General features: G+C 24.4%; 4 protein-coding genes across 12 annotated transcripts; 1 reads left to right on the top strand and 3 right to left on the bottom strand.

Moving 5' to 3' along the window:
- Window positions 1–585: 585 nt before the first annotated feature.
- Window positions 586–3,304, bottom strand: LOC551371 (DET1 homolog). Its single transcript, XM_623766.5, has 8 exons — window positions 2,897–3,304; window positions 2,666–2,803; window positions 2,413–2,557; window positions 2,234–2,342; window positions 1,911–2,103; window positions 1,555–1,838; window positions 1,040–1,246; window positions 586–870 (listed from the first exon to the last, which is right to left on the bottom strand). The coding sequence occupies exons 1-8, from the start codon at window positions 3,302–3,304 to the stop codon at window positions 687–689; spliced, it is 1,668 nt and encodes a 555-aa protein (XP_623769.1). The 3' UTR covers window positions 586–686.
- A 1,136-nt stretch (window positions 3,305–4,440) lies between these two features.
- On the bottom strand, window positions 4,441–10,912 carry LOC550689 (E3 ubiquitin-protein ligase RNF126). Of its 6 annotated transcripts, XM_006570684.3 has the most exons (10): window positions 10,783–10,893; window positions 10,482–10,686; window positions 10,212–10,405; window positions 9,426–9,527; window positions 9,088–9,248; window positions 8,745–8,849; window positions 6,452–6,624; window positions 6,253–6,368; window positions 6,047–6,147; window positions 4,441–5,923 (listed from the first exon to the last, which is right to left on the bottom strand). In XM_006570684.3, the coding sequence occupies exons 3-10, from the start codon at window positions 10,290–10,292 to the stop codon at window positions 5,833–5,835; spliced, it is 930 nt and encodes a 309-aa protein (XP_006570747.1). In that variant the 5' UTR covers window positions 10,293–10,405; window positions 10,482–10,686; window positions 10,783–10,893; the 3' UTR covers window positions 4,441–5,832. The 6 variants fall into 6 exon arrangements, with proteins under 6 accessions (XP_006570747.1, XP_006570746.1, XP_623158.2 ...); XM_006570683.3 differs by having other exon boundaries at window positions 10,212–10,686; window positions 10,845–10,912; XM_623155.6 differs by having other exon boundaries at window positions 10,212–10,686.
- Window positions 10,913–15,964: 5,052 nt separating this feature from the next.
- Window positions 15,965–25,499, bottom strand: LOC725130. 4 transcript variants are annotated; one of them, XM_001121014.5, is made up of 8 exons: window positions 25,345–25,499; window positions 20,737–20,942; window positions 20,182–20,645; window positions 19,226–19,383; window positions 18,903–19,128; window positions 17,810–18,825; window positions 17,401–17,702; window positions 15,965–17,088 (listed from the first exon to the last, which is right to left on the bottom strand). In XM_001121014.5, the coding sequence occupies exons 3-8, from the start codon at window positions 20,243–20,245 to the stop codon at window positions 17,016–17,018; spliced, it is 1,839 nt and encodes a 612-aa protein (XP_001121014.2). In that variant the 5' UTR covers window positions 20,246–20,645; window positions 20,737–20,942; window positions 25,345–25,499; the 3' UTR covers window positions 15,965–17,015. The 4 variants fall into 4 exon arrangements, with proteins under 4 accessions (XP_001121014.2, XP_006570743.1, XP_016768213.1 ...); XM_006570680.3 differs by having other exon boundaries at window positions 17,810–18,813; window positions 20,182–20,942; XM_016912724.2 differs by having other exon boundaries at window positions 20,182–20,942.
- On the top strand, window positions 20,936–25,100 carry LOC100577919 (probable serine/threonine-protein kinase kinX). Its single transcript, XM_026441550.1, has 5 exons — window positions 20,936–21,183; window positions 21,333–21,515; window positions 22,052–22,230; window positions 22,321–22,518; window positions 22,663–25,100. The coding sequence occupies exons 2-5, from the start codon at window positions 21,339–21,341 to the stop codon at window positions 24,713–24,715; spliced, it is 2,607 nt and encodes an 868-aa protein (XP_026297335.1). The 5' UTR covers window positions 20,936–21,183; window positions 21,333–21,338; the 3' UTR covers window positions 24,716–25,100.
- Window positions 25,500–25,643: the final 144 nt, after the last annotated feature.

Raw genomic sequence — 25,643 nt, forward strand, 5'->3', positions numbered from 1 at the left:
TATATATATGTAATATATATATAATTAAATATATAAAAAAATATGTAATAAAAGTATATATATATTATATTTTTATTTATTATTATTTATAAATATATAAACATTTCTCTCTCTCTTTATATATATAATCGAATTTCCAAATTTATAAGACATATTAAAAAATAATTTTGATTTAATTGAATATTAAACTATTTTCATAGTATTAATATATAAACGAATATTTAATGTTTATAAAAAAATCAGTTATTTTTTTTTTAATAATAGAATTATTATAAAATGAAATTTGTTTTATAAAATTTATAATATTAAATTTTTACCTCAATAACCTCAATATATATATATATATATATATATAACATTTTATATATATTTTATATATTTTATATATATAACATGAAAAATGTATAATAACAATTTTTATAAAAAAAACATCTTTATAATTATATTATTCTAATAAGTTAAAATTATAAATATACAAAATATCACATAAACAAAGAAAGTATTAATAAATTACAAAATCTAATTAATCTTTTTTAATAAAACTATTTACATTTACATCAATTTTTTTTTAAAAATGTGATTTAGTTCAAAAATTATCAATAATTATTATTAAAACTGTACAATGAGATCGTATATTCATTGGAAAAATGTAAAATAACATATATTAAAATATTTTTAATGAAAATTTAAACATGTCTAACATGAAAACTGACGATGTATTCAGCATTCGTTCGTTGAACAGAAATAGCAAATGGATCTGTTGGATGAAAGGTAAATGCAACTAAACGTCTTGCAGCTGTAGGTGTGGTACGACCTAACATTCCCGCATACATTCGAAATTTTAGAAGACCAGAATCACGAGCATAAAACCTTTAAAATAATGTGACAATATTAAATAATAGCAATATCTATATTATTGTCAAAATTTTATATAAAAATAGTTTTAACAATTCATAACATTTTTCCTGACAAAATTCATAAAATTTATGATTTTAATACATAATTTTTGTAAATATAAAAAATCAAATGAAAATTATACCGTATAGGATGCTCGCCGCAAGCTTTAGGACGCTCCATCATAGATACCCATTTATCATCATAACAAAATAAAGACAAATCCAGATATGGAGAACTAGAATAAGATTGAGCGCATATTGGCAATTGAGCAAGTAATCTTTTTGTAGCTTCAGTAACACCACCATATCTGGCACTTATTATTGTTTGTTTAAATCTCTGTTGTAACAATCTAAATAAAATTATAAATTAATACGATTAATTATTAAGATCATGATTTATTTCATTAATATTTTTAAGAATGAAATTGAGAATTGAGATAATAAGTATATTTCATTTTACAAAAAATGTCCCAAAATTATATGACAAATAAACATGCAAAAAGACTAATTTAATTTTTCACGCATATTTTAAATATTTATATTTTGAAAAAGAATTTCAAATTATAAAATAATAAAATATCTTTTGATATTTTTTTTATTTTATTTCATAATATTCGGACATATATTACGTTATAATATTTTTATGAATGTTATATACCTTGCATATATATTGTTAGATGGGGAACACATATATTGACAATCACCATTCATTCTAGCATTCCTGAAAAAATCACTGAAATTTTCAAATTGTGTTAATAATTGGGTAGATGTGTTATCATATGCAGCTAATATTTTGGCAGTAACCATATCATAGACTACTAAAAGTGCAGGTTGTACATTAGGTTCATTTGCTTGAAGAGTTGCTACTTCTTCACTTGCAAATCTTACAAGAATATGATTTGTATCTAATAACTGCATTTTCCACATTCGTAATGCATTTAACTGAAATATTTATTAAAATCATTTAAAATATTATTGATCTTAAAAATATTATAATAAATATATTTTACATACTTGGTCAAAATATTGATAAAAACGTCTTAATTCATATGGATCTTTTGTTGTATCACTAATATATGCTGCTCTTTTATACAAATAAACTAATAATTTATGTTTGAGACAATTTATTGTAACATCTCTAAATGGGCGACAGTTTACTCCAGGACATGCACTTCTAACCAAATAAGCATCATCCTCTAAACAAAATCTATTTCAAGTCAAAATTAATTATTAATAATATAAAAACTATTATTATAATATATATATATATAATATATATACTATATAAAACAAATTTAAAATAAAAAGTATCTTTTCTTAAATAAGTAAATAAATACCTTCCTATTGTTCTAACATTGATAAACATTCCATCAAGAATTTGAAATATATGAATAGTTTGATGCTGTACTGATAATACTGCCAATATATCTTTATAAAGATAGAGGCCTATATAAATAATAATGTTTATTGAATGAATCTAAATAAACAAAATAAATATATATTCATGAATTATTACCTTGATTATGAGATAAATATATTTTATCTACTTTAAAATGTCTAGTATCACATAATTTTCCTCCATGTAAATCAACAAGATGTAAACTATAATCTTCAAGTGGTGATCTAGGATTTGGAGTCAGTGCTTCATTGTTAGAATAAATCTTAAAGAATAAAATTTAATATTATATATAAAATATAATAATATTATATATAATATAATAAATATGAACGAAAAAATTAAAAGTAAAAGTTATTATCCAACATCTTACTTGATAGAAATGTGGTCTCAATTCATCTGGAATATGAGCAGCTGAACCAACAATTACATACCGACCATCATCTGTAAATAAACTACATTCTCTATTCAATTGTTCATTACTTTGAACCACATTAACAATCCATTTAGCCTATAAATATATCACAATATATTTTATTATTGTTCTTAAAAATCATTTATAACTTAATTTTTATATTAAAAAATTACAAATAATATAGTATACCTTAAAAAATCTATTAAAAATGTTTCTTCTAATTTGGAAACTGCATTCATCATTCTTATGACCAATATATTCACCTTCTGAATTTGCTAGCAAATCAGCAGCTGCAGATGCACCACGATATTCATAAACTTCTATAGAAGTTTGATCAGAACTAAATGCAATTAAATAATGACCATCAGGACTAAATTTTCTAAGAAAACATGGAGGTTTCTCCACATTCATAACAGTGAAATTTGGAAATACATTTTGATAAAATTGTCTAGCACAGTGTACATGTGTCCCTGGATAAGGACAACCAAATGTTTCTCGACGCTTTAAACGTAATATTATATTCTGTGGACCTATTTTACGAGGTTTAATAGGGCAAGGTTCTGTCACGTATTCAATCTTAGCCTCCTTTTCTGCCATTCCTTTGCAAATTTGAAATATATCAAAATATTCATTTCACTTGATGTATGCGAACTTGTACACTGTATTCATTTAAGTATTTTATTTTTCTTCTTAATAGAAATAGATTCAAATATTTATTTCTTGGTTATGTTTCATATTTCACTCGATTACGTTTAATTTTAAAACCTAAATTAATTTTATATTATTAACGAAAAAAATTCTATTTCTTATATTATTAATATTATTAATTATTTGATTAAAATTTAAATATTTGGTATCAATATAAATTTTCTTTCAATTTTCTATAAAAAACAATTTGTTATATCAATTTAAATATATTTTGCTCTTAAATCTGAGTATTATCTGTTTATTTTCTAACAGTCCAACTTGTATAACCATAACCTAATTTAAAATTTAAAATATATATTTTCCTTCTTTTTGTTTTTATTATTATATTTAACAATTACTTTATAATTAGATAACATTTTAAAAGAATTATTTTATTATTACAAACATTATGTATATACATATTGCATATACAATATATATATATATATATATGTGTGTGAGTATATGTAAATACTGATTAACTTATATGAATTACATAAATTTAAGATAGATACCAAATCTTTTGTAATTATTTATTATAAAAAGACAAGAAAAGAAAAATTCATAAAAAAATTTTAAATTTTGATTTTTATTTTTTAATACAATATTGTATTAAATTCTTTAAATATGAATTTTTACATTAAATATTTCAATGATTCATATCTTTTTACATAATTCTTTTCAAAAGTATATATAACTTCTACATATTCAATTATATACAAAATATTTTTGAAAAATTTCTAATTACTATTAATACTATTATTGCTATTATTATCACTATAAATGGTATTTTTGTTATTTGTTAAAAATCAAATTTAAATTAAAAATTTTCTAAACAAAAACCATTTATTTATTATCAAGCTTGTTTACAATTATTTTGCAATTAAGTAATATTTAATTATGTAAATTGAATACAATCTTCTTTTTTTTAATTACAATCTTTCATTTTTCCCACTCATTATATTTAAAAACAGACAATACAAAAAATTAATGATTTTTTGTATTTTGTTATACATATCATGGAAACAAATTAAATTTCACTGATCTATAAGAACAACAACATTAAAGTTTATTACATACTATATAATATGGCAAATCGAAATAGTGTTTGTTTATTCATATTGCAGATAATTATTACCTGAATTGTATGCTATATTGGAATCTATAAAGTTTAACATGATACGTAATTGTATCTAAATGCTATTCACATTATCTACCATATTATTATACCTAATATATTTTAATTACCAACTGTGAATTATGGACGATCAAATTTGCATCTGTACCAAACCTGTAGAAATTTGAATATAAATAAACAATACTATACTAATAGTTGATATAATATATTTATGTATGATTTTATGATAAAAAGAGAGTAGCATAAATTATATAGCGTAATATACAACCATCTTAAGAAAAATAAAATACAACTTCAAACACAAATATTATAATTCATTTACCTTCCTATTTTTCATAATTTTCATTGGATTATTTTTGTAATTTTGTTTAACTAATCTTGTTTTACAGCTTGTATACTTGTATACTATTCTTGTATACTTTATGCATCAGTATTATATATAACTAAATTGAATATTTATTAATAGTCAAAATAAAATATGACTGACATTTTATAAAGCAATATTGATGCGAACATCAAGAAAACTATATAAATAAGAGTAATATGACTAATTTTTTAACAATTTTTAAACTCAAAGAAATATAATATAATTAAATGACATCAAAAATTAAAATCATTTAAATGAAAAAAGTATGCTGAATAGAAATTTGATGTTCTAATCACGTGCATAAATGTTCAGTTAAACTGTACATAATTAAAACCACTAATATTTGTTCTATTATTTTTATGTATAACACACTTCCTACGCTTAGATTATGTTACAGTGTATTTTTTTTCCTTTTGTAAACATCATTGTGTTATGTTAAATTTATTAAACATCCAAATTTAAATTTTTATAAAGAAACATACATTCTCTTCTTATATAAATTTTGGACAAATTTGTTTAGAAAATTCCATGAATTGCATGTTTTTGCAAATTATAAAATTATGTCTGGGCGCGCGCATAAATAAATATATACATATATATAGCAATAAGGATTATTTCAACTATAAATACGCACGTCTTTCTTTAACTTTTAATGTTCATATTTCATTATAATTCAAGCAAAGCAACACATGCAAGTTGTAATTTGATACTGCATTATTTTTTGTGTGATTCATATTACATCATGGATTGAAGTATAAAGCTTGAAATTTATATTAGTATCAAGATACAATATTGATGAAGTATATATGAGCATCGCTCAAATGAACAGTGCCAGAAAACAAATTTGAAAAAAGTGAAAAATAGATGCGTGTTGTGTGTGTATATTTGTGTGTCCTGCTAGGTAGAGAAAATAATAAGTCGTGATAATCAATCTCAAATCTCACTCGACGAGTTACTACTGGAATTATTACCACTCGAGGATGAAGTTGATGACGTTCTAGTATTGTTCGATTCATTGGTTGCCCTAAAAGCACATAAATATATTTACGAATTCTTTCAATATTTTTATAGAACGAGTAATTAAATCTTTATATATTATTTTTAAATAGGAAATATAAAATGTATATAAATGATATACATAACTTACCTAAAGAGAGCGACTAAGCTACGTCCTACGGTATTATCCTGATGTACTTCAGTTGAATTCTGACTTCCCAAATGCTGTCTACAAATAGGGCAAGTACCATGCTAAACAACAAAATAAGGAAAAATATCATGGAATATTATTATTGGCAAGAAAGAGTTGTATAATTTTAAATTAAAATTCATTTCTTTATGCATTTTTTTATTTACCAATTCTAACCATGGTACAATGCATGGTGCATGATATAGATGTAAACAAGGAAGTTGCTTAACTGGTTCAGAAAGTTTGAAATCTTCCCAACAAACAGAACATTGAAGTTTACTATCTAAGTAATTTAATGAAAATTTTACTATTAATATTTAATTTAATTTTATTTTTTATGAATTACAATATATGTTTTTTACTTACCAACATGATATTGATTCACAGTTACAGTTGGTATTTCATCAATTTGTTTTCTTGGTAAAGGAGGTGGTCCAGTTCCATCAATTTGATTTAATAATTGTGTTACAATCGCATCTAAGCCATCTTGACCCCAAACATAATCTCCAGGATTTCCCAAGAACAGTCTAATATTGAATCTACATTATTGTGTTTTATTTTAGTAATACTAAATATAAATAAAATATAATGACTTTTATCCTGTGTGAACAAGCGTTCTTCTTCTTTTGCTATTGTTTCATTTTTTATATATATATATATATTTTTATCTATATATCTATATAAATGAAAGTAATTTTTTATTTAGTACTTATAATATTCTTCAATTTACAATCCATTGTTTTGTGAATAAATGATTATTATTGTACAATGTAATAGTATATTTTAGACATTAAAATTTTGCAAAAAAGATAAATTATCATAATAATTTTATTAAAATATCATTAATAATATTTCTGATGTTTTTATAAAACACATTCTTAAATTATTTTTATTTATTTTAATCTAATTATTTTCATTTTTTAACATAATAAGTATATGTATAATTATTATATAAATATGTAATTATTATATGTAATGAAATAATATATACATATAATTTCTTCATAATATGAAATCAATCAATTTTATATTATTTTAAAAAAATAAATGAATATATATACATATACAAATACGTATATATGCACATATACACAATACATGCAAATATATAAAATGTATTATTTTCATCTATAAATTTATAAGTTTAATTGAAATATATTTTAATTATAGGATTTTCAATAATATTAAGATAATAAAAAATGCTAAAATACAGAGTGTCTTATAACAGTACAAATTGGATAGGTATCATCATGATTCTACATAAAAAAATAAGTAGAAAATATAAAATAAAATTTTTTTATTTAAAGCTTCTTTCTGAATAAAACAAATTAAACAAATTTTCAAATATAATTAAAATTGATTATTTTTTGATTATAATATATATAAACTATAAATATATTAATTTTACATATGTAAAAATAAGCAAAAAAATGTAGAATAAAATTTTATTGTTTAACTTCTTATTTTTTTAGAGATACATGAACATATAGTCAAGAAGTCAACGAATTTTCAAATTCAATTTTCTCAAACTAATTTTTAAATGAAAAAAATTTATTCTACATTTTTTATTTTCATATGCAGAATAACCTATAGATAATTCATTCATATTTAATCTAGAAATAGCTAATTTTAATTGTACTTGAATATTTTTCAAACTGTTTTAATTTTAATTTTTTGAAAATAATACTTAAAATAGAAAAATTTTATTCTATATTTTAATTAATTTTTTCAGAACTATTTCTTATTTATATTATACAGTTAAGACTCACTGTATATTAAATATTTTTTTTAATAAATAAATAAATATATCTTAAATAAAAAATTAAAATTAGTATTAAAAATTTGATTTTAATGTCATTAAAATTCTTATTAAGAATATATACCATAACATTCTTTTATATAACAAACAAAAGAATTTGTAAATAAATTAGAAATTAAAATTTGCTTCTAAATTCACTCAGGATAATATTTAATATAAATAAAATTCATAAACCAAAACGGAATACATATAATAATTTTTAAATTTATATTATTCAATTTAATATTTCATACTTATTAAGAAATATAGAAATAATATAAAATTGAATACATTCAAATTTATATACATAAATACATAATGAATGATATAAATAAATAAAAGACAATTATATGCAAAAATAGTTAAAAAAAATTAAATTTTGTAAAAAACTTTATTTGTAGATTAAGTTTGAAAAAATTTTAAATATAAATAAAATTGAATAATTTTCAATATTTTATGAATACATGTTATATTAAAAATAAAAAATATAGAATAAATTTATTGCAAAATTAATTTTTGAGAATATTGAAAATTCATTGATTTTAGATCTGATTTCTTTTCTTCTTGTATATTTTCAATTAAAATTTTTTCAAAAACGAAAATGACAAAATTTTATTCTATTTTTTATTCATTTTCATTTTAATTTCTTATAGATAATTTATTTATTTCTAATTAGGAATATTCGTTTAGTCAATTTTATTTATATTTGAAAGTATTTTAAATTTGAATTATTAAAAAAATTTTGAATGAAAAAATATTTTTTTTTTCTATTCATTTTTGCATAAAAAATCATTCTTATTTATTTCATCCATCTTAAGTAATTTATATAAATAATAAATTTATAATAAATATTGTACATACACAGGTAATTGTGCAGCTTGTGCTACCCCTTCTGAGAGATTAAGTATAAAATCTTGTATGAAATTCTCTACAGATACAGGAACTACTTCCTGTCTTCCACGACTGCTGTTCAACATAGAAATAATCAAATAGGAATTATTTATAGATTGTTTTATATAAAACCAACAGGTGTCCAAATACTTATAAATAAAGATATATATAATTAAAATTAATATAAACAGATGCAATGAAAATAAATATATTTAAGTTAAAAAATAATAGAAATATTTTAATCTATATTTTAATTTTTATATATATATCATATATAAAATTTTGAGTTTTTAAAAATATTTAAATTACATACCTATTAGAGCGACGTGTATCTTGGGCATTACGTGACCAATGAACTCGTCTTCTACCAGCAGGACCATTATTTCTGCTAGAACTAACTGGTGTTTCAAATTGATTGGAAAATTCCATCTCATATTCCCCTCTCAGAGGAACATCTGCATAGCGTTCCCAAAGCTATATAATAAATATTTAATAAAAATAAAAATAAAATATCTAGGAATGTAATAAAATTAAAAAACAGAAGAGTATCGAGATTTAACAACATTATTTATATCATTTATAACACAATTGGTTATAACACTATTTACTATTATAGTTGTTATTACATCATCTATGAAAATTGTTATTTACATCATCTATGTCACTATTGATGTGCATTCCAGATCCACTATCACTGCTGTCACTTTCCAATTCCTCTATGAAACCACTTGAGCATCTTGGGCATGTGTAATCCTAAAAAAGGATTAAACAATATCGAATTATGTATATACAAATATTATTATGTATATACAAATATATTTTAATAATTCTATATTCTTATAACAAACATTATACACATTTTATAAATTTAAGATATTAGAATATATCTTAAAATTTCTAAAGAATTTTCATACATCAAAAAACCTGAAAATTTAGTCGATCAATATATATCAAATTGTTTTTGTGTTTATTTCCCCTAAAATATTATTTTATTAAAATAATACATTATATAATTATATAATATTTTACAATAAAACACTTATTAAACAATTTCTGAAAAAAGTAAATTATGAATATTATATATAGATTTTCATAAAAATGAGAAAAAATAAGAAATTTAAGAAAATAAATATAAAAATTATTTAAAATATACAGATTCTTCCACGTAATTAAATTTCATATTTCAAAATAACGTTATTTTTCATAATATTTGAATATTAACTGTTTTTAATATAAACATATAATAGTAAAAGTAAAAATAATTTAATTTGAAAATAGTAATATTTATACGATTTTCTATACGGAACGAAAGGCAAAAAAAAAAGAATTTTTACGCGTGATACAAAATGACAGCACAGAATACAAAATTTATAATTTTATATTATTACATTTATTAGTATAAGTATTAATGTATAAAAAATGGATAAATATACTTACAGGTAATAAACGTTCAATTTCGATACTGCATTTGTGACAAAAAAATCGGGACATTGCCCCGTCTACAACGGCTTCCGCCATCTTTTACGTGTCCTCTTTGCTCCTCTTGCCTATTTCTGACTATCGTGATGGATCGTAATCCGTCACAATTCTTAATGTACTTGATTACGTTTTAAGCGAATGCCGAAACAGAACTGGAAAACTACTGATTTTAAATGATACCTTTACGTAGCACGAGATGGCGTTTGATTAAATTAATTAATTGCGTACCAAACACTCATTATTGCGTTCTTTGGTTTTACTTTTTTATTTTTTAGCTTTCACCGAAATTAAAATATTTTTTCTTCTCTTGTCAATTATTAATTTTATACATTAATTCTTTATGACTTTATCTTTTATTTTCACTTGTAAACTATATTCACTTGTAACACATGAAAATATTTTCCGAGTATAATTTGAAGGAATAATTTGATTGCTAAAAAATAAATAATATTTTTTTTCTTACGTATATGAAATTAAATTTTTTTATATTTCACAACAAAAAATATATCAAATATATGTAAATAATTACTTTATCGATCGTTAAATATGTATACCCATATTGTTCATTTATTTCAAATATTACATATGTACCTTAATGGAAAAAATATGTATTGAAGGTTAGGCATGTCTGCGCATGTGTGTACACGCGAGTGTTTTATGTAAGTAATCCTCGAAGTAACATATTCTGTAAAAAATACCTATGCTTATTTTATTTAACTTACTTAAAAAAGAAAAATATTAATAAAAAATGTACTATAACAACGTAGTTCTTAATAAAATACGATTGATATGTACAAATTTTAAGAGAAAATTTAAATATATTAAATTATTATCTAGTTATTATCTAGTATATTATATCTAAGTGGTGTCACGCTGATGTATAGTATATGCATGATGATATATCATATAAAATTTTCGAATTTCATATGTATGTACATATTTTTATCTATATATATTTTTATAGTAAATTTTTATATTAAATTTTATATATTATTCAAATTTGAAAATCTTTTATATATGCATTTATAAAACTATAAAATTTAAAAATAATAAAATATTACATGTAATAATATCCAATTTTAGAAATGTTTATATGAATATTAAATTATATATTATTATGTTATAAAATTTTAATACCAAATTATATTAAAATTTTTTATTAATATCTAAAGTATTTTTTTTTTATTAACAAATTTTATCTTTTAAATTACCTACATACAGTGATACAATAATTCAATAAAGTAAATAAATTAATGTAAAATTATATATGTATATACAGGGTGTTATAAAGTGAGTTCTATTTCGCCATTTCGCCTTAATTTTGCATCATTTTTAAGAAAAACTAGAATTATTTATAATTTAATAAATATCTCTGAACTGACTTGTAAATTAATTTTTATATTTATGGTTTCTAAAATTGACCTTCCAAAGGTATCCCATAATTAATTAATAATAAATATATTAACACCTTATATATATAACAAAGAGTAGTTAACGAATAATTTATAAAATTATTAATTTTATTAATTTTAAAGTACTGATTTATTACAATTAAATGATAGCTTAGTGACACAAATATTGTAATACAACTTATATCATTTTATAACACTTACACAAATAACCAATAAAGATATTATTCTAAATCTACTTAGATAAATATATTACAATATTTTGATCATTAGATGAACAATTAAATAATTTAAATTTTTGTACCGTTTGAACTACAACAAGAGTCTTGAATCTTGAACATTTCTCAAATTTATTTTAAGTCCAGCTTGTACCTTTTTTCATCAAGTGACTGTATGCACATAGAAAGTGATTTATTATATAATGAACACATTTTTTTCAAGATATAGTCGAATTTAATGAACACACGAATTATGATTACGAGAAGAGAGATTTTGATTTTTACAGAATTTGTTTACAGGTGGATACGTATATTTGCATATGGCTTTTATATATATATTTTTGTTTTTTTAAAAATGTAATATTATTTGTAAAGTGCTGGTTTTACAACTGTATCTTATTTCTACATTATTAATTATGTAAAATCATATCATGTCTGTTTTATTTAAATTTAATTAAAAAATTAATTATTAATTATTAATTACCCAAGAATTCTATATATATATATATATATATATATATATATATATTCTATACATATATATATACATATAAGGAAATGAATAATTTTTTTCGCAAAAAAAAATTTGGATATATCTAAAATTATAACAAATGATTGTTATAAAATATTACGTTTCACGTAATCATCTTGTATTTTTCTTTTTTATTTTTCTTTTGCATTTAATTATCTCAATATATCTAATAATTATCAAAGATAATTCATAACTTAGTATGTCAGTTCGATGTTTATCATTATTTCTTTTCATGATTTTTTTATTAATTGATTTCATAATTTCAAAAAATAATTATAATAGAAAATTGTATTTATTATATTAATATTTTTAATAATAATTAATATAAATTCTGATAATTATAAATACATTTTCAAATTTGTGCATTAAATATTAAATAATTTTAATTATTTTTCTGTATGTATCCAGAAAAATTTGTTTATATTTCAAAATTTCATAAAAAAATTTCATAAAAATTTTAATTACATTTAAATAATAACGTAGAATATTTTATATAAAAAAATGTTTTAAATTCCAAGTAAAATCTAGAAATTCGTTATCAGACTCATTGTAATTATAATGTAGTAATTTTAATATTAAAAATATGCATAATTAATTTTCATTAAATTATAAGAACTTTGAATAAATTAAATTTAATTTTTAATACATTGTATGTATATATAGTATGTATATATAATATATACTATATATAATATATATATATATATATATATAGCTCGATATATTATAGAATATAGCTTGATGCAGAATCATTTAAAACATTCTAGAGACACAATAGAATGAATAATTTGAAATTTTTGGTATTGTGATAGGCGCAATAGAAGACTATATTTAAAAAAAACTTTTATTTTTTTTAATTATTACCAATATTACTTTCCATATACTAATACTATGATTTCTTTTATCTGACATTTTCTTAAATACTTATCCGCGATAATGCTACGGTGAAAAAAATTAAAAAACACTTCAAACAGATCTATTTTTTTTATTAATTCTATATTTGAAATTTTAATAAATGTTATAAATTAAATGTTATAAATGTTAGGGAAATAATTTTTATTTTATCGATATTTATCTTATACACATAATTCACTCAAATTCTGAAGTTCGTAGCAAAAAAATCGTAGATTTTTAAAGATATATAAACATCTTAAATATAATGTATATCTTCACTAGACTGAACACATCAAAGGGTAATCAACGAGAAAGATGATTGTATAGTTCGATGAGACGAATGTAATTATAACAAAAATATTGCTCCAATAAATAATCCAATACTTTTAAATTTTTGATTTTACAGAATTCATTTTCTGTTTAGAATTATTTTTATTTATTTATTAAATTATAAAATTAACTTGCTCTTTTTTTCTATTTTTCTTTACTATTTATAATTATTTAATCATTATATGATTCATAATCAATAATTAAAAGTTCTTAATTTTTAATTTTAATTAGTTTATTAAATTCCTAAATTCTTATTAATAAAAAAAAAATTTCTTTTTATTTTATTATTTTTATTCTATTTTGAAAATATTTTTGTCTTTAAATTATTTAAATGCTAGTAATATTATGATTTGTTAATATCACTTCTTATATATATTATAAAAATTATATAATTTTGCTATGAAAATTGTATGCTGTTACATGAAATACATAAATATAATGTTTTATATAATAAAATAATTTTTATTTTCTGAAGCAAATTTTTATCATTATTACATTCATCCTTTTAAACTTATCCAATATTTTCTCAATTAGTTGTATTTTTATATATCTTTATATTATATTTTTAACAGCAGCAAAGCAGCAAAATGAACTATGTGTTTATTGACTTAATATAAGATAATAATTATTCAATTATTAAAGAAAATCAATTAATAATAATTGTTAATTATTTTTTATATTTCTACATCTATTCCTATACCCTTTGGAATACAAATAATAATTATATGTATAATATAATATATACTTTATATATAAATAAAATAAGTAATATCTAAATTTAGATTAAAATTTATAAAAATAATTATGATTGAAAATAATTATATTTTTACTATTTTAATAAAATTGATTAATTAATTTATAAATCAAAATATTTTATACATATAATATATAATAATAATATATAATATAATATAAATTATAATAATATAATTAAAATTATCTTCAAATAATAAAATACATGTTATTTGTGATTATTAAAAAATTATCAATAATTAGTCATGCTAGAATTTTATAGAATATTCATACTAATGTAAAAATTAAATAATGTAATTGCAAATAGAAATAAAAATATATTATATGAATAAAATTTTATATATTTTTAATTTGATTAAAAATTGAAATATGATATTTTGACATTACTAATTATAATCAGTCTAATTCTTAAATTCTATTCATAAACAAATTTTAGAATTACTGAAAATTGTGCATTTTAGAAAATCAGTATCATTTTATATATATATATATATATATATATATATGTGAGTTAAAAAATTATATCAATATAATCAAAAATAACAATTTTAGTCATTATATTTACTAAAAATATCAAATATTTTATTATTATCATGCAAAATTTTTCTTTTTATTCTATACAAAATAAAATTGTATAGATTTAAAAATATTTGTTTTTATATCAGAATTTTAAAATTAGTCAATAAAAATTTTTATTATATTATATGCAAATAAACTGTTTGAATATAAAATCTGAATAGTTGTAGTCAAATTTTTCATTGAAAATCTTAAATAGATTATGAAAAAACTTTTACATATATAAAAAATAAATATAATCAAAATCTTAATTTATACTTTAAAATTTTATGACAACATGACTTATAACATAATTATATCATGCATTGTATTATAAAAAAAGAAACAAAACTTTTATATCATAGATAAAAAGTATAACAAAAGTATAACATATACATGCATATATAATGTAAGTATACTAAGGCTGATTCATACTATTTAGACTAATAGATCTGTTTCAAGCATGCATATATATATATATATTACATTGTGTGTGTGTGTGTATATATATATATATATATATATATACAAAACCACGAAAATATTTTAATTATTTAACATAATGCATATTTATTTGTTTTGTACTAAAAAAACTGAGAAATAATAGAAATATATCAAAAATTAACTGAAACGAATATATTTATATAATTTTAATATAAATTGTATATGTGTGGCGGTTGTACTTAATAGTGATATGTATTTTTAAAAGATTTCAAAACATATATTTGTGCACTGCACGTTGTATATACGATAGGTATACATGATAGGTATTCGAATCTTAATTTTAAAACGATTCGAAATTTTTCAGTACTGAAAATTCCAATCACTTCGAACGTGATTCGATATTTAAAAGTCTTTCAAGTTTCGAAAGTCTTCATAAAGTTTAAAAATATTGATGATTGTTTAGTATTTTATAATATGCAAAATATTAAATAACGATTGAAATTTAAAAAAAAATATTAAAATTTTAAAAATTTTTTATAATTAATTGAAACATTAAAAATTAAAACTCAAATTTTAAGAACTGAATTATGTTTAATGTAATTTAAATTTTTCGCCACTTACATATTCAAAGTAATTTGAAATGTCAGAGAATATTAATATATAATAACTATATTTTTAATTATTTTAGTTAAAATATGAGAATAAAATGAAAATTAATATAAAAGTAATATTTATAATTCATTTAAAATATTATATTCAAATAATAGTTGAATAAAAATTTCTATACAAAATAAAAAAATTCAATTAAAAAAAAAAGTTATAATAAACTTTATAAATTTAATAGTAATATAAATACTAATATAATATATGTACATATAATGACATATAAATATTTCAAAAATTTATCAAATGTTATTGAGAAACTTACCTTCATATTTTATCCTATATTTTGTTTATGTTATTGAATGATAAACATTAAAATCATTTTATCAAATAAGTAAATTAATGATTACTAATCAAATAATAAAAGATACTTATAATGTACATAGTGTGAACCAATCTGTTCTTTATATTTTATTGCGTTATTCAGTACCTAGAAATATATATATATATATATATATACTATATTATTCAACTCCGCAGGGATTAAAGGATAAAAATTGCATTTTTAACAATAATTTTGATTAATTTCTAACAAATGATATGCATCGAACATAGTTAAAAAAATTTTAGAAATGTAAATTGTTATTTTGCTCCTTAGCTGTTGTTTTTTAACTTAAATATCGAAGTTATATAATAAATATATTTAAATTTTGCTCTCATAGTTTAATAACATATAAAGAAAAACTATGAGAGCAAAAATGTGACTCATCTTTTTCATAGACCATACATAACTTGAATATGTATGAATATGTATAAACAGTTTATACACAGTGAACAAGATAGAAAAAATTTCATTTGTATACTAAAATTTGACAATGTAATACTATTTAACAATAACTGGTGTTCTGCAACGCAATAAAATATGAACATTGTTCATTTGTCATAATACTGAATTTTGATCATTGACAGTGTATTATAAATCATCTTAATAATTATGTGATGTATGGGAAACATATAACTGCAATCAATTTTCATCTGAAGATTCTGTAGAACTTTGTGGCATAGGGTTGAACCAATTTTCTCGAACGCCGATGCTCCTAAATATAAAGAAATATTAGTAAATTATGTTCTAGTAGATATCATCTAGTAGTATCACATCATGAACTTTATAAAAAAAATTACATTCATTTTTTTTAGTTTATTAATTTTTAAAAATATATTTTATATTAAGAAGATAGTACTAAAAAAAGATATTATTAAAAAATGAAAATATAAAAAAAAATAATAAAAAGTGAAAAAACAGAAAATAAATCTTTTTTACTTAATAATATATTTATATATTTTAATAAGTAATTTTAATGTGATAAAATATTAACAAAAGAGAAGAATAACTTGTTTTTTATAATTACCTTGTTCGTTGACGGGTACTTATAGGCAGTGTGAGTGAAGTTCTATAATATTGAGGAGTAGCATTTGAAGTTGTTTCATCTGGTCTTCTATGTAATGTCATAGTTTCATGAGGAGAAGTAATCAATTCATCTTCGTTATCTAAATAATAACGAGAACCTGTTGCGCTTTTACAGTTTTCACATTCGCTTCTATAATCGTCTGTATCATCGTGAAGAGTAGAAAGAGCTTGCATGCTACAAGTGCATGCTACTGATTCAAAGCTTCCTTCCTCATTAATATCATTAGCTATATTCAATGGTGGCTGAAATGCATGAAAATTATTACATAACATAGAAAAATTAAAAAATTAAATTTTTATAATGTTTTGAATATAAAAATACAATATCAACACTACATTTTGTACTACACCTTAAAATCATGAGATTTTATATCTATTTTATGATCCAATGGTTGTCTTTCAATTTGTTGCAATCCTGAAGAAGATGCAGGAGAAGACTGTATTTGTATATCTTCAGAAAATGTATTTGCATTTTCTCTTGTATTTTCTAATTTAATCATAGCATTTTGTTGTGTGGAATGTGGTAAATTCGGCGTTGTAAGATCGGTTGTTATCGTAGGTCGTAAAAACTCCTTCTGAGTGCAATCATTTATAATATCTTGTAACTTTGCACCAGTACGAGTTGTCAAAGTTCTAGGAATTGTACGATGAGCAGTTACACTAGAATTTGGTAAAGTTGCAGATATTGTAAATGCTCCAGTTTGACGAGGGAGAGTAGTATGTGTTTGATAACTTTTTGGAATAGTAGATTGCATGTTAGGTAAAGGTTGCACAGTTACATTAGGACGCTGATTAACAAAGTTTGGAATTCCAATGGGAGTAGGTAAATTCTCATAAGTACTTGTTCCCATTGTAAAACTCGTCGTTGAAGTTCCTACACTAACACTTGGAGATAATGTTTCATTTTGATTCGATTGATGATAACTAGAATATATATTTGGATTTGATATTGGTCTACTTGGTGTTGAGATTAAGCCACTTTGATCTGTTATACCATTGTCGCAAATTAATGTTGATGAATTACCATTTATGCCACTTTGTGTACTCCCTACTAATGATATACTTGTACGACTATTAGTATTTGGCAAATAGGTATTTGGAAAACTTAGTTGTGGAAGCGTTTGTGGATTCATTGATAAAAGAGCTTGTTCTGCCCGTGCTGCTGCTACTGCCTCTTCATAAGGTGGTGGAGCTTCGCCACGAGGAAAGTAATTGTTAGGTGGTTTCCATAATGGGTAACTAGCTCCACATGGAATATCATCCATAGGAACACCATGTGATAATCCATCTCGGTCTAAATATCCCATACTACCTAAATTTCTTTGGTCCTCTGCTAACTGTCTGTTCTGCCTTCCTGCCACACAAACTTTTACAAAATAATCAACATTTTTTATCTACTATAAGAAGAAAAAACAATTGACAAATTGTAAAACAAAAATATACCTCGTATCTTTCTTTGGCGTAATCGATGTATTAAAAAAAATAACAAACTTAATGACAATACAGCTGTTACAAAGCTAGCAACAGATCGTAATCCTATATCATAATTTGTAGTAGCATCAGTGGTATTGCTACCAATCCCGTCAGTTTTGTCATTTGGTATAGATAATAACGTATCATCCAAACAAATATATTGACAACAAATATGCCGGGAAGATTTACAATATTCCTGTTTGATATATATGAATTATGAATAAATTTTTAATCACATAGAAAAAAAATAATATAAATGCAAAGCAATATAATTATTTTAGCATTTGAAATACCTCTGCATACTTGCAAACAAGTGCTTTACACCATTTTGGATTGCCATTATCACATACGCATAATGTACAGGGTTCTGGACCAGGAATGTATATAAAAGTATTTTCATAGGATCGTCCTTGTTGATCTTTGCAGGTAACACCACTTTCTGCATGAATAACTGTAATAATATTATATATATATTATAATATATAATTAATAATTATAATAATATTTGTAAAAATAATTATAAAAATCTGTTATTTATTTATTTATTTGATTGTTGAACAATGAAAATAAAAAAAATTAAATTTATAAATTAAACATTTATTTAATAATATATATGAATTTATGTAATTTATTTTATAATTAATAATTATTATATTAATTATATATATATATATATAAAAGTATAATTTATATAATAAATTTATATAATACGAATAAAAAAAATAGCACACGCATATCGTTTGAAGTCATCAAATAAGCGGCAATACATGCGTCATATATACATTACGTCAATCGAACAAACTAGCAAGTAGAGACAGTTAAAAATTGCCGCCTGATATAAACATTAAAAGTAAAAAAAAGAAAAAAAAAATAAATAAATTTATAACTTGAATATGCGTTTTAAATGTATGTAAATGTAAATGTATGTAATATAAAAAAAGATAAAAAAGAATTAATGTAAAGAATATGTAAAAATGTAAAGAATATAAAGATAAAATTTAAAACTTTTAAATGATAATAAATAATATCTCATTCATTTATTGAATTATAGATGCATAGTTTTAAATTAGGGTTAATCAGGATTAATCGAACTTAATCAAATCTGTGGAATAAAAAGTGATCTGATAATCTGTAACAAAAATAAAAAAATTGACTAAAAAAGAGGAAATAATAGAAATAAAAAAGCATTTAACTAGAACAATAGAAAGATCGGTATTATAAAGAAAAAAAAGTTTCATATTTTACCTACCATTAAAAAATAGAATAAACGCGTAAACTGCATAACCGAGAAGGTTACTGCCACTGTATTTCATTCTGCGTTTGTTATCTCATCATAATCATAATCATTCGGCACAGTGCAGTAACAAAGTGAAGATATCCTTGGAAGTTTCAAATGGTATTTCGTTCCATTGAGTTGCTCTCGTTGATTTCCAACATTTTTATGACACAATTCAAATTAGCATCTTGTACTAAACACCTGTATCACGGGTCGCTTATACAGGAGCAACAGTTATTTTCACACACCCGCATATCTTAGAAACACTTCTTTTACTTCCAAGTATCCCCTTGTGCAGTATGCGTTCTCTCAAATAGGCACACCAACTTGCATCTACTTTGCACCGACTCCCGACACCCGGAATGATCGATTAGTAAACGGAGCAGCTATCGGTGTCGAGCACTGATATCGTAACTACTGCCATCTTCGAGCTGCTGCTGTAGTTTGTAGGAATAGGAATCATCATTATTTTGGTGCTTCAGTCACCAGCATGTTCTCTAGTGACTTTACCCACTGTAGTCGAATTACCTCGTTTACACAAATATTCTTCTTGGATTCTCTGTCACTTTACCATATATATTATTATCTTTTCCTCTCTTTTTTTCTCTTTTCGTTTTTTTTTCATTTTTTCTCTCTTTTAAATTCTTATCGATATCGTTGTTTGATTTCATATTATATTACACATACATCAATTCAAATGCGAGATACATCGAACGAGATGAAAATCTATATTTCTGAAACAAAACAGACCTCTTTCTCTAACCTCTCATTTAACCTATCATATTTAACGGTCCCAAGTAAAATGTAATACAAATTTCAAGTACATCTAACTCAATACTCCCTCTTCAAACATCAAACAAAGATTCAAGATCAAAGCGTATAAAGAGATAATAATAAAAATATAAAATATCGTAACGGTTTGCATTTTCGATCAGATTTTATAAATAGTAATTGCACATTATAACACATACATAGGTATGATCAGTATTTTATGAATAAGAAGAAAAAATTATTCAAAAATATATTTTTATATTTAAATTACAAAATGAATAAGAACAAAAATATTCGAATATTAAACGTGTTTGTTTTATTACATAATAAAATTGTATACGTATTATTTATAGAAAAAGATGAGTATGGAAAAGACTGATGATTCTCCCGAAGATATTAAACGGGCTACTTCTATCGACCGTGAAATAAAAAGAGGGCAAAAGGATGATACGTTCGAAGGTTATCCACGAATAGTAGAAAAAAAGAAAAGATGGGTACATTGCGATAAACCCGAGAAAGTTCCAAAGAAACCTAAGGCAAATTGAGTATTTTCGATATTTTTAAAATAATTCTATTTTTTTTTTATCTTGAATATATAAACAAAACCACTATATTTATCCTATCATAAGTTTTATTATATACATATAAATAATTTAAAAAATTTATTACGTTTTTATATTCGAATAAACATTTTTGATATTTTTCAAGGTTTCGAAAGATACTATTGCAACAATTTCTTTTTTTAATATTCTTTTTCAAATAATCTTTTGAAAAATAAATCGATTTTAATTAATTAAAATATACGATATATATATTCTGAAACAGTATTTAATTTTCGATGTAATTTTTGTTAGAAGGCATCTAATAATAATAATAAAAATAATAAATTGATAATAGAATTTATTAATTAATTTCTTAACTTATTAATTATTTTCTATTTGAAAACAATTCACAATAATTTGTAATCAATATTAATATCTTAATATTAATTAATCTTAATAAATTGATATTTTATATTAACATAAGATTAATAGATTTATCTACGTAACTTTATGACAAATTTATTCAGTAGCATGTGGATAAAATAAACGAAGTGGATTGTCGCAAAAAGCTAAAAGGAAGAAGAAGAAAAAAGGATAGATTTGCGATGGTTTCGGTAGTTGGAGAACCTTGTACATTTCCGAAGTTAAAAGTCATACCTAGGCATTGTTTGACAAAGCAAGATTACATCGATATATTAGCAACTCCGAGGTAAAAGTTTTATCAATGATATTGATAACCAATTTGATTTAATTTTAATCTTTTATAAAAAAAAACGATTTTAATTTGCTTTCACATAAGCCGTAAATGTCCACCGGAATGCGAGAAGAAAATGGTGCTTAGAAAATTGAAACCTGTATCGCAACGAATCAAAGAATTGGCACAACCAACGAGGCACAAGATGTTGATAACTTTGCAACAAGGCGCGTCGATATTACCTCCAGCTCTTTTGGACAATCTCGTTCGAACCGTGGAAAAGGAAACGTGTTTAACTCCCGAGTAATGAAATTTGAATAATTTTTTACGTAAACACTTTTTTTTTTTCGAGAAATATCGAAGAAAGTAACGAACGATGTCAAGAATAATAACATTATTGGAATATTGAATTTTGAGGTTAGCTTACCAATATAATAATATTTACAGGCAAGCTGCGACGATCTCGCGTAGAAAGAAGAAAACCCGTGGGAAGAAAAGGAAGAAGAGAGCGGATCAATGGCAATTCAAAGAGACGAACAAGATGAAACGGCAAAATATGGGTATAACAACGGTAGGATCGTTCGAGAGAGATTCGGTTTCGTCTCAATACCTGATCGCCGAGCGTTTCGTGCGAAGCATCCTGAAATGGAAGTGTCCGTTCCCGAAATCGGAGATCAAAGATATCGCGGAAGTGATAGTTCGACGATTGATAAACGTACTCGAGTACAGCCAACCGAAAGACGAGGATCGTAAATCGCAGCAGGTGCGCTACCTTGCCGACGTGTTGGCGTGTTGGGTTACCGGCGTGTTGTTCGAGGTTGCCCAATACCAGGAGGAGAAGCTTCTCGAGCGGTGCAGGAAGAAGGAGGAGGAAATGAGGATAGACGAGGAGGAGGAGGAAGAGGAGGAGGACGAGGAGGAGGAGGAGGAAGCGGAGGAGGAGGAGGAGGAGGAGGAGAGGAAGTATCCGGACGAGGACGACGACGATTACGATTGGGGAGAAGATGCGAAGATGGCCGAGGAGGAGGAGGAGGAGGAGGAGAAGGCGAAAGAGCCGGAGGAGGCGCCGGAGAGGGAGATAAAGGAGGAGGAGGAGGAGGTTAAGCTCGAGAAGGTGGACGAAGCGGTGGACGAGGAGGAGAGAGTGGAGATCGAGAGGGAAGCTCAGGTACAGCCGGAGGAGCAGGAGACGGAGATACAAACGGAACCGCAGCCGCAGGTCGAGGCGGAGGTGGAGGCCCGGCCGCGCGTAGAGGAGCCGACGGAGCCCGAGTTAGAGCTGGTGTTGGAAGTGGAAACGGAAACGGAATCGGAGGCGGCACAGGAGGCGGAAACGGAAACGGAATCGGAAGCGATCCAGGACACGGAGACGGAGACGGAGGTAGAAGCGGTGCAGGAGATAGGAACGGAACCGGAATCGGAAACGGTACAGGAAATGGAAACGGAAACGGAGGTGGAAACGCCTAAGGCGGGCGAAGAAGGGGAGTCGGAAGAGGCGAGACCGGGAGAGGAAGGTATACCGTCGGAGGTAGAGAAGGAAGCAGAAAGAACGGAGGAAGGTATAAAACAGGAAATAGAAGAAGCGAGACCGGGGGAAGAGAAACCGGAAGAGATTACAAAACCGAGAGAAGAGGAGATTACAGCAGCAGAAGCTGAAGAGAAACGAGAGGAGCCGAGCGAAGAGGCGGAGATAATAAGGGAGGAAGAAGTAGCAAAGAAGGAGAAAGAGGCAGAGGAGAGGAAAGCTGAAGAGAAGGTAGAGGATGTGGCAAAAGAGAAGGAGATGGAAGTGAGGGTATCGCCGAAAAAGATTTCGTTAGAACCTATGGAAGTGCCCAAGGAGATAGACATTATGAAGACGTTGGAGGACGTATTTAAAACCGATCTTCCCTATCTTACTTTCGACAAAATAATCGACACTATTTACAAAATGATAGAGAGCGCGCCGGAAAACACGGGTGAAGATCCGATAACGAACGGCATACACCGTGCGATCTACGAAAAATTGACGAATATAGTCAGATTGGAGAATCCGGATCTTCTAACGGAAGATTTGAAGATCACTATGAATATAGTGTGCGGGAAAATCGCTACTTGGCTAAGATCGTTATTAACGCAATCGCAGCTCGCGTTCATGGAACAATACATGCCAGAAGTAGAATCTCTGGAAATAAGGGATTGGACAAGATGGCTGGAGTACATAAGTGACGTGGCCAAAGATTGGAATATATGGTTGCGCAGCGTGATCGAGAAGATATTGGAAATGGAAAGCGAGAAGATCACCCGCGGTGAATGGCACGATTGGACGAAATCCATCGACACCAAAGCTTTACTTTGGAGACGTTTCCATTTGCAAACTCTTCACCAAGCAAATCGTAATCGTACAATGTTAATTGGTCGGCGTATCGTTAAAACAGGAACGTTGTCGAAAAAGAGATCGAAAGCACTTATGCCCGATATCTCAGAACGATTAATCAATACTACCGATTTGCGTGCTTAATATGCGTGACACACATCTATATGATTTTCAAAATTTTTTTCAAATCTCTACTATTTTTTTTTCTACTTAGATATTACAAATACATATATGTATTTATACATATGTATGAATTCGTGTAAATGCATAAAACACAATTCGATTATACATATGGTATTATTACATATTACGTGAAATTGAAATATTATATTATATTGAGCACGATTAATAATTTAATTGAGATACGTGTGATATTAATTAATCATTTGATCACAAGTTTTTAATAATTATAAATTATCTTCTATTCCCTACGATCGAACGATAATCGAAGAAAAATGTAAAAGCGAAAACAAAAAAATATAAAAAACTTTCATAATTTATAAATGAGAAAATAAAAAATAAAAATGAAACAAAATTTTTACTTGATATATAAATAAAAAACCAATTTGAATTCGTTATATATTTGCAATATACATTTATTTTATAGAGCAAATATATAATTACATAACCTAAAAAAAAAAATGGGAAGATAAAATTATCGACATTGACATTGGTATTTCACTTTCTTTAAATCGAGAATATTTTATTATTATTACGGAGAAGTATGTCAAAATGAAATGTGTCAAAGAAAAAAAAAATAAACTATTCCCCACTTTTTAACAAAGGAAAGAAGTAAGCAATGACTTTCTTTTGAACACTGACATCTAAATATCCAAATCACATATTTCCATCACACATGCATCGAACGGAACACACACATCACGTCCGCGATCACGTGAATTCGCATCCACAATGTGGCTGCTGCGCCCGCGCAAACTCCCCACATTTGCTTCCAACATCGACCGTGCCATGATATTATATCTTCTCGCTTCCTCGCTTTCCCTCAACTACCCGTCTCTGCCCCTAATATTTACTTGCTTCCTTTTCTCTTCCTACTCCCCTCCACCCCGCC

Source organism: Apis mellifera, linkage group LG6 (assembly GCF_003254395.2).
Source record: "Apis mellifera strain DH4 linkage group LG6, Amel_HAv3.1, whole genome shotgun sequence".
In the NCBI taxonomy this organism is placed as follows: Eukaryota; Metazoa; Arthropoda; class Insecta; order Hymenoptera; family Apidae; genus Apis; species Apis mellifera.

What these genes read in the sequence shown, in the direction of transcription:
- LOC551371 (XM_623766.5), bottom strand. Translation starts at nt 3,304, where the DNA reads ATGGCAGAAAAGGAGGCTAAGATTGAATACGTGACAGAACCTTGCCCT. An exon ending in TTTTTAATAGATTTTTTAAG is followed by an intron (nt 2,804 to 2,896) that starts GTATACTATATT and finishes ATATATTTATAG; the next exon opens with GCTAAATGGATTGTTAATGT. An exon ending in TCTAACAATATATATGCAAG is followed by an intron (nt 1,247 to 1,554) that starts GTATATAACATT and finishes AATTTTATTTAG; the next exon opens with ATTGTTACAACAGAGATTTA.
- LOC550689 (XM_006570683.3), bottom strand. Translation starts at nt 10,292, where the DNA reads ATGGCGGAAGCCGTTGTAGACGGGGCAATGTCCCGATTTTTTTGTCAC. An exon ending in GATACACGTCGCTCTAATAG is followed by an intron (nt 8,850 to 9,087) that starts GTATGTAATTTA and finishes TATGTTGAACAG; the next exon opens with CAGTCGTGGAAGACAGGAAG. An exon ending in TGTGAATCAATATCATGTTG is followed by an intron (nt 6,369 to 6,451) that starts GTAAGTAAAAAA and finishes TAAATTACTTAG; the next exon opens with ATAGTAAACTTCAATGTTCT.
- LOC725130 (XM_001121014.5), bottom strand. Translation starts at nt 20,245, where the DNA reads ATGAAATACAGTGGCAGTAACCTTCTCGGTTATGCAGTTTACGCGTTT. An exon ending in GTTTATTCTATTTTTTAATG is followed by an intron (nt 19,384 to 20,181) that starts GTAGGTAAAATA and finishes ATATTATTACAG; the next exon opens with TTATTCATGCAGAAAGTGGT. An exon ending in TAAAATCTCATGATTTTAAG is followed by an intron (nt 17,703 to 17,809) that starts GTGTAGTACAAA and finishes CATGCATTTCAG; the next exon opens with CCACCATTGAATATAGCTAA.
- LOC100577919 (XM_026441550.1), top strand. Translation starts at nt 21,339, where the DNA reads ATGAGTATGGAAAAGACTGATGATTCTCCCGAAGATATTAAACGGGCT. An exon ending in AAGTTCCAAAGAAACCTAAG is followed by an intron (nt 21,516 to 22,051) that starts GCAAATTGAGTA and finishes TTTATTCAGTAG; the next exon opens with CATGTGGATAAAATAAACGA. An exon ending in GATATATTAGCAACTCCGAG is followed by an intron (nt 22,231 to 22,320) that starts GTAAAAGTTTTA and finishes CTTTCACATAAG; the next exon opens with CCGTAAATGTCCACCGGAAT.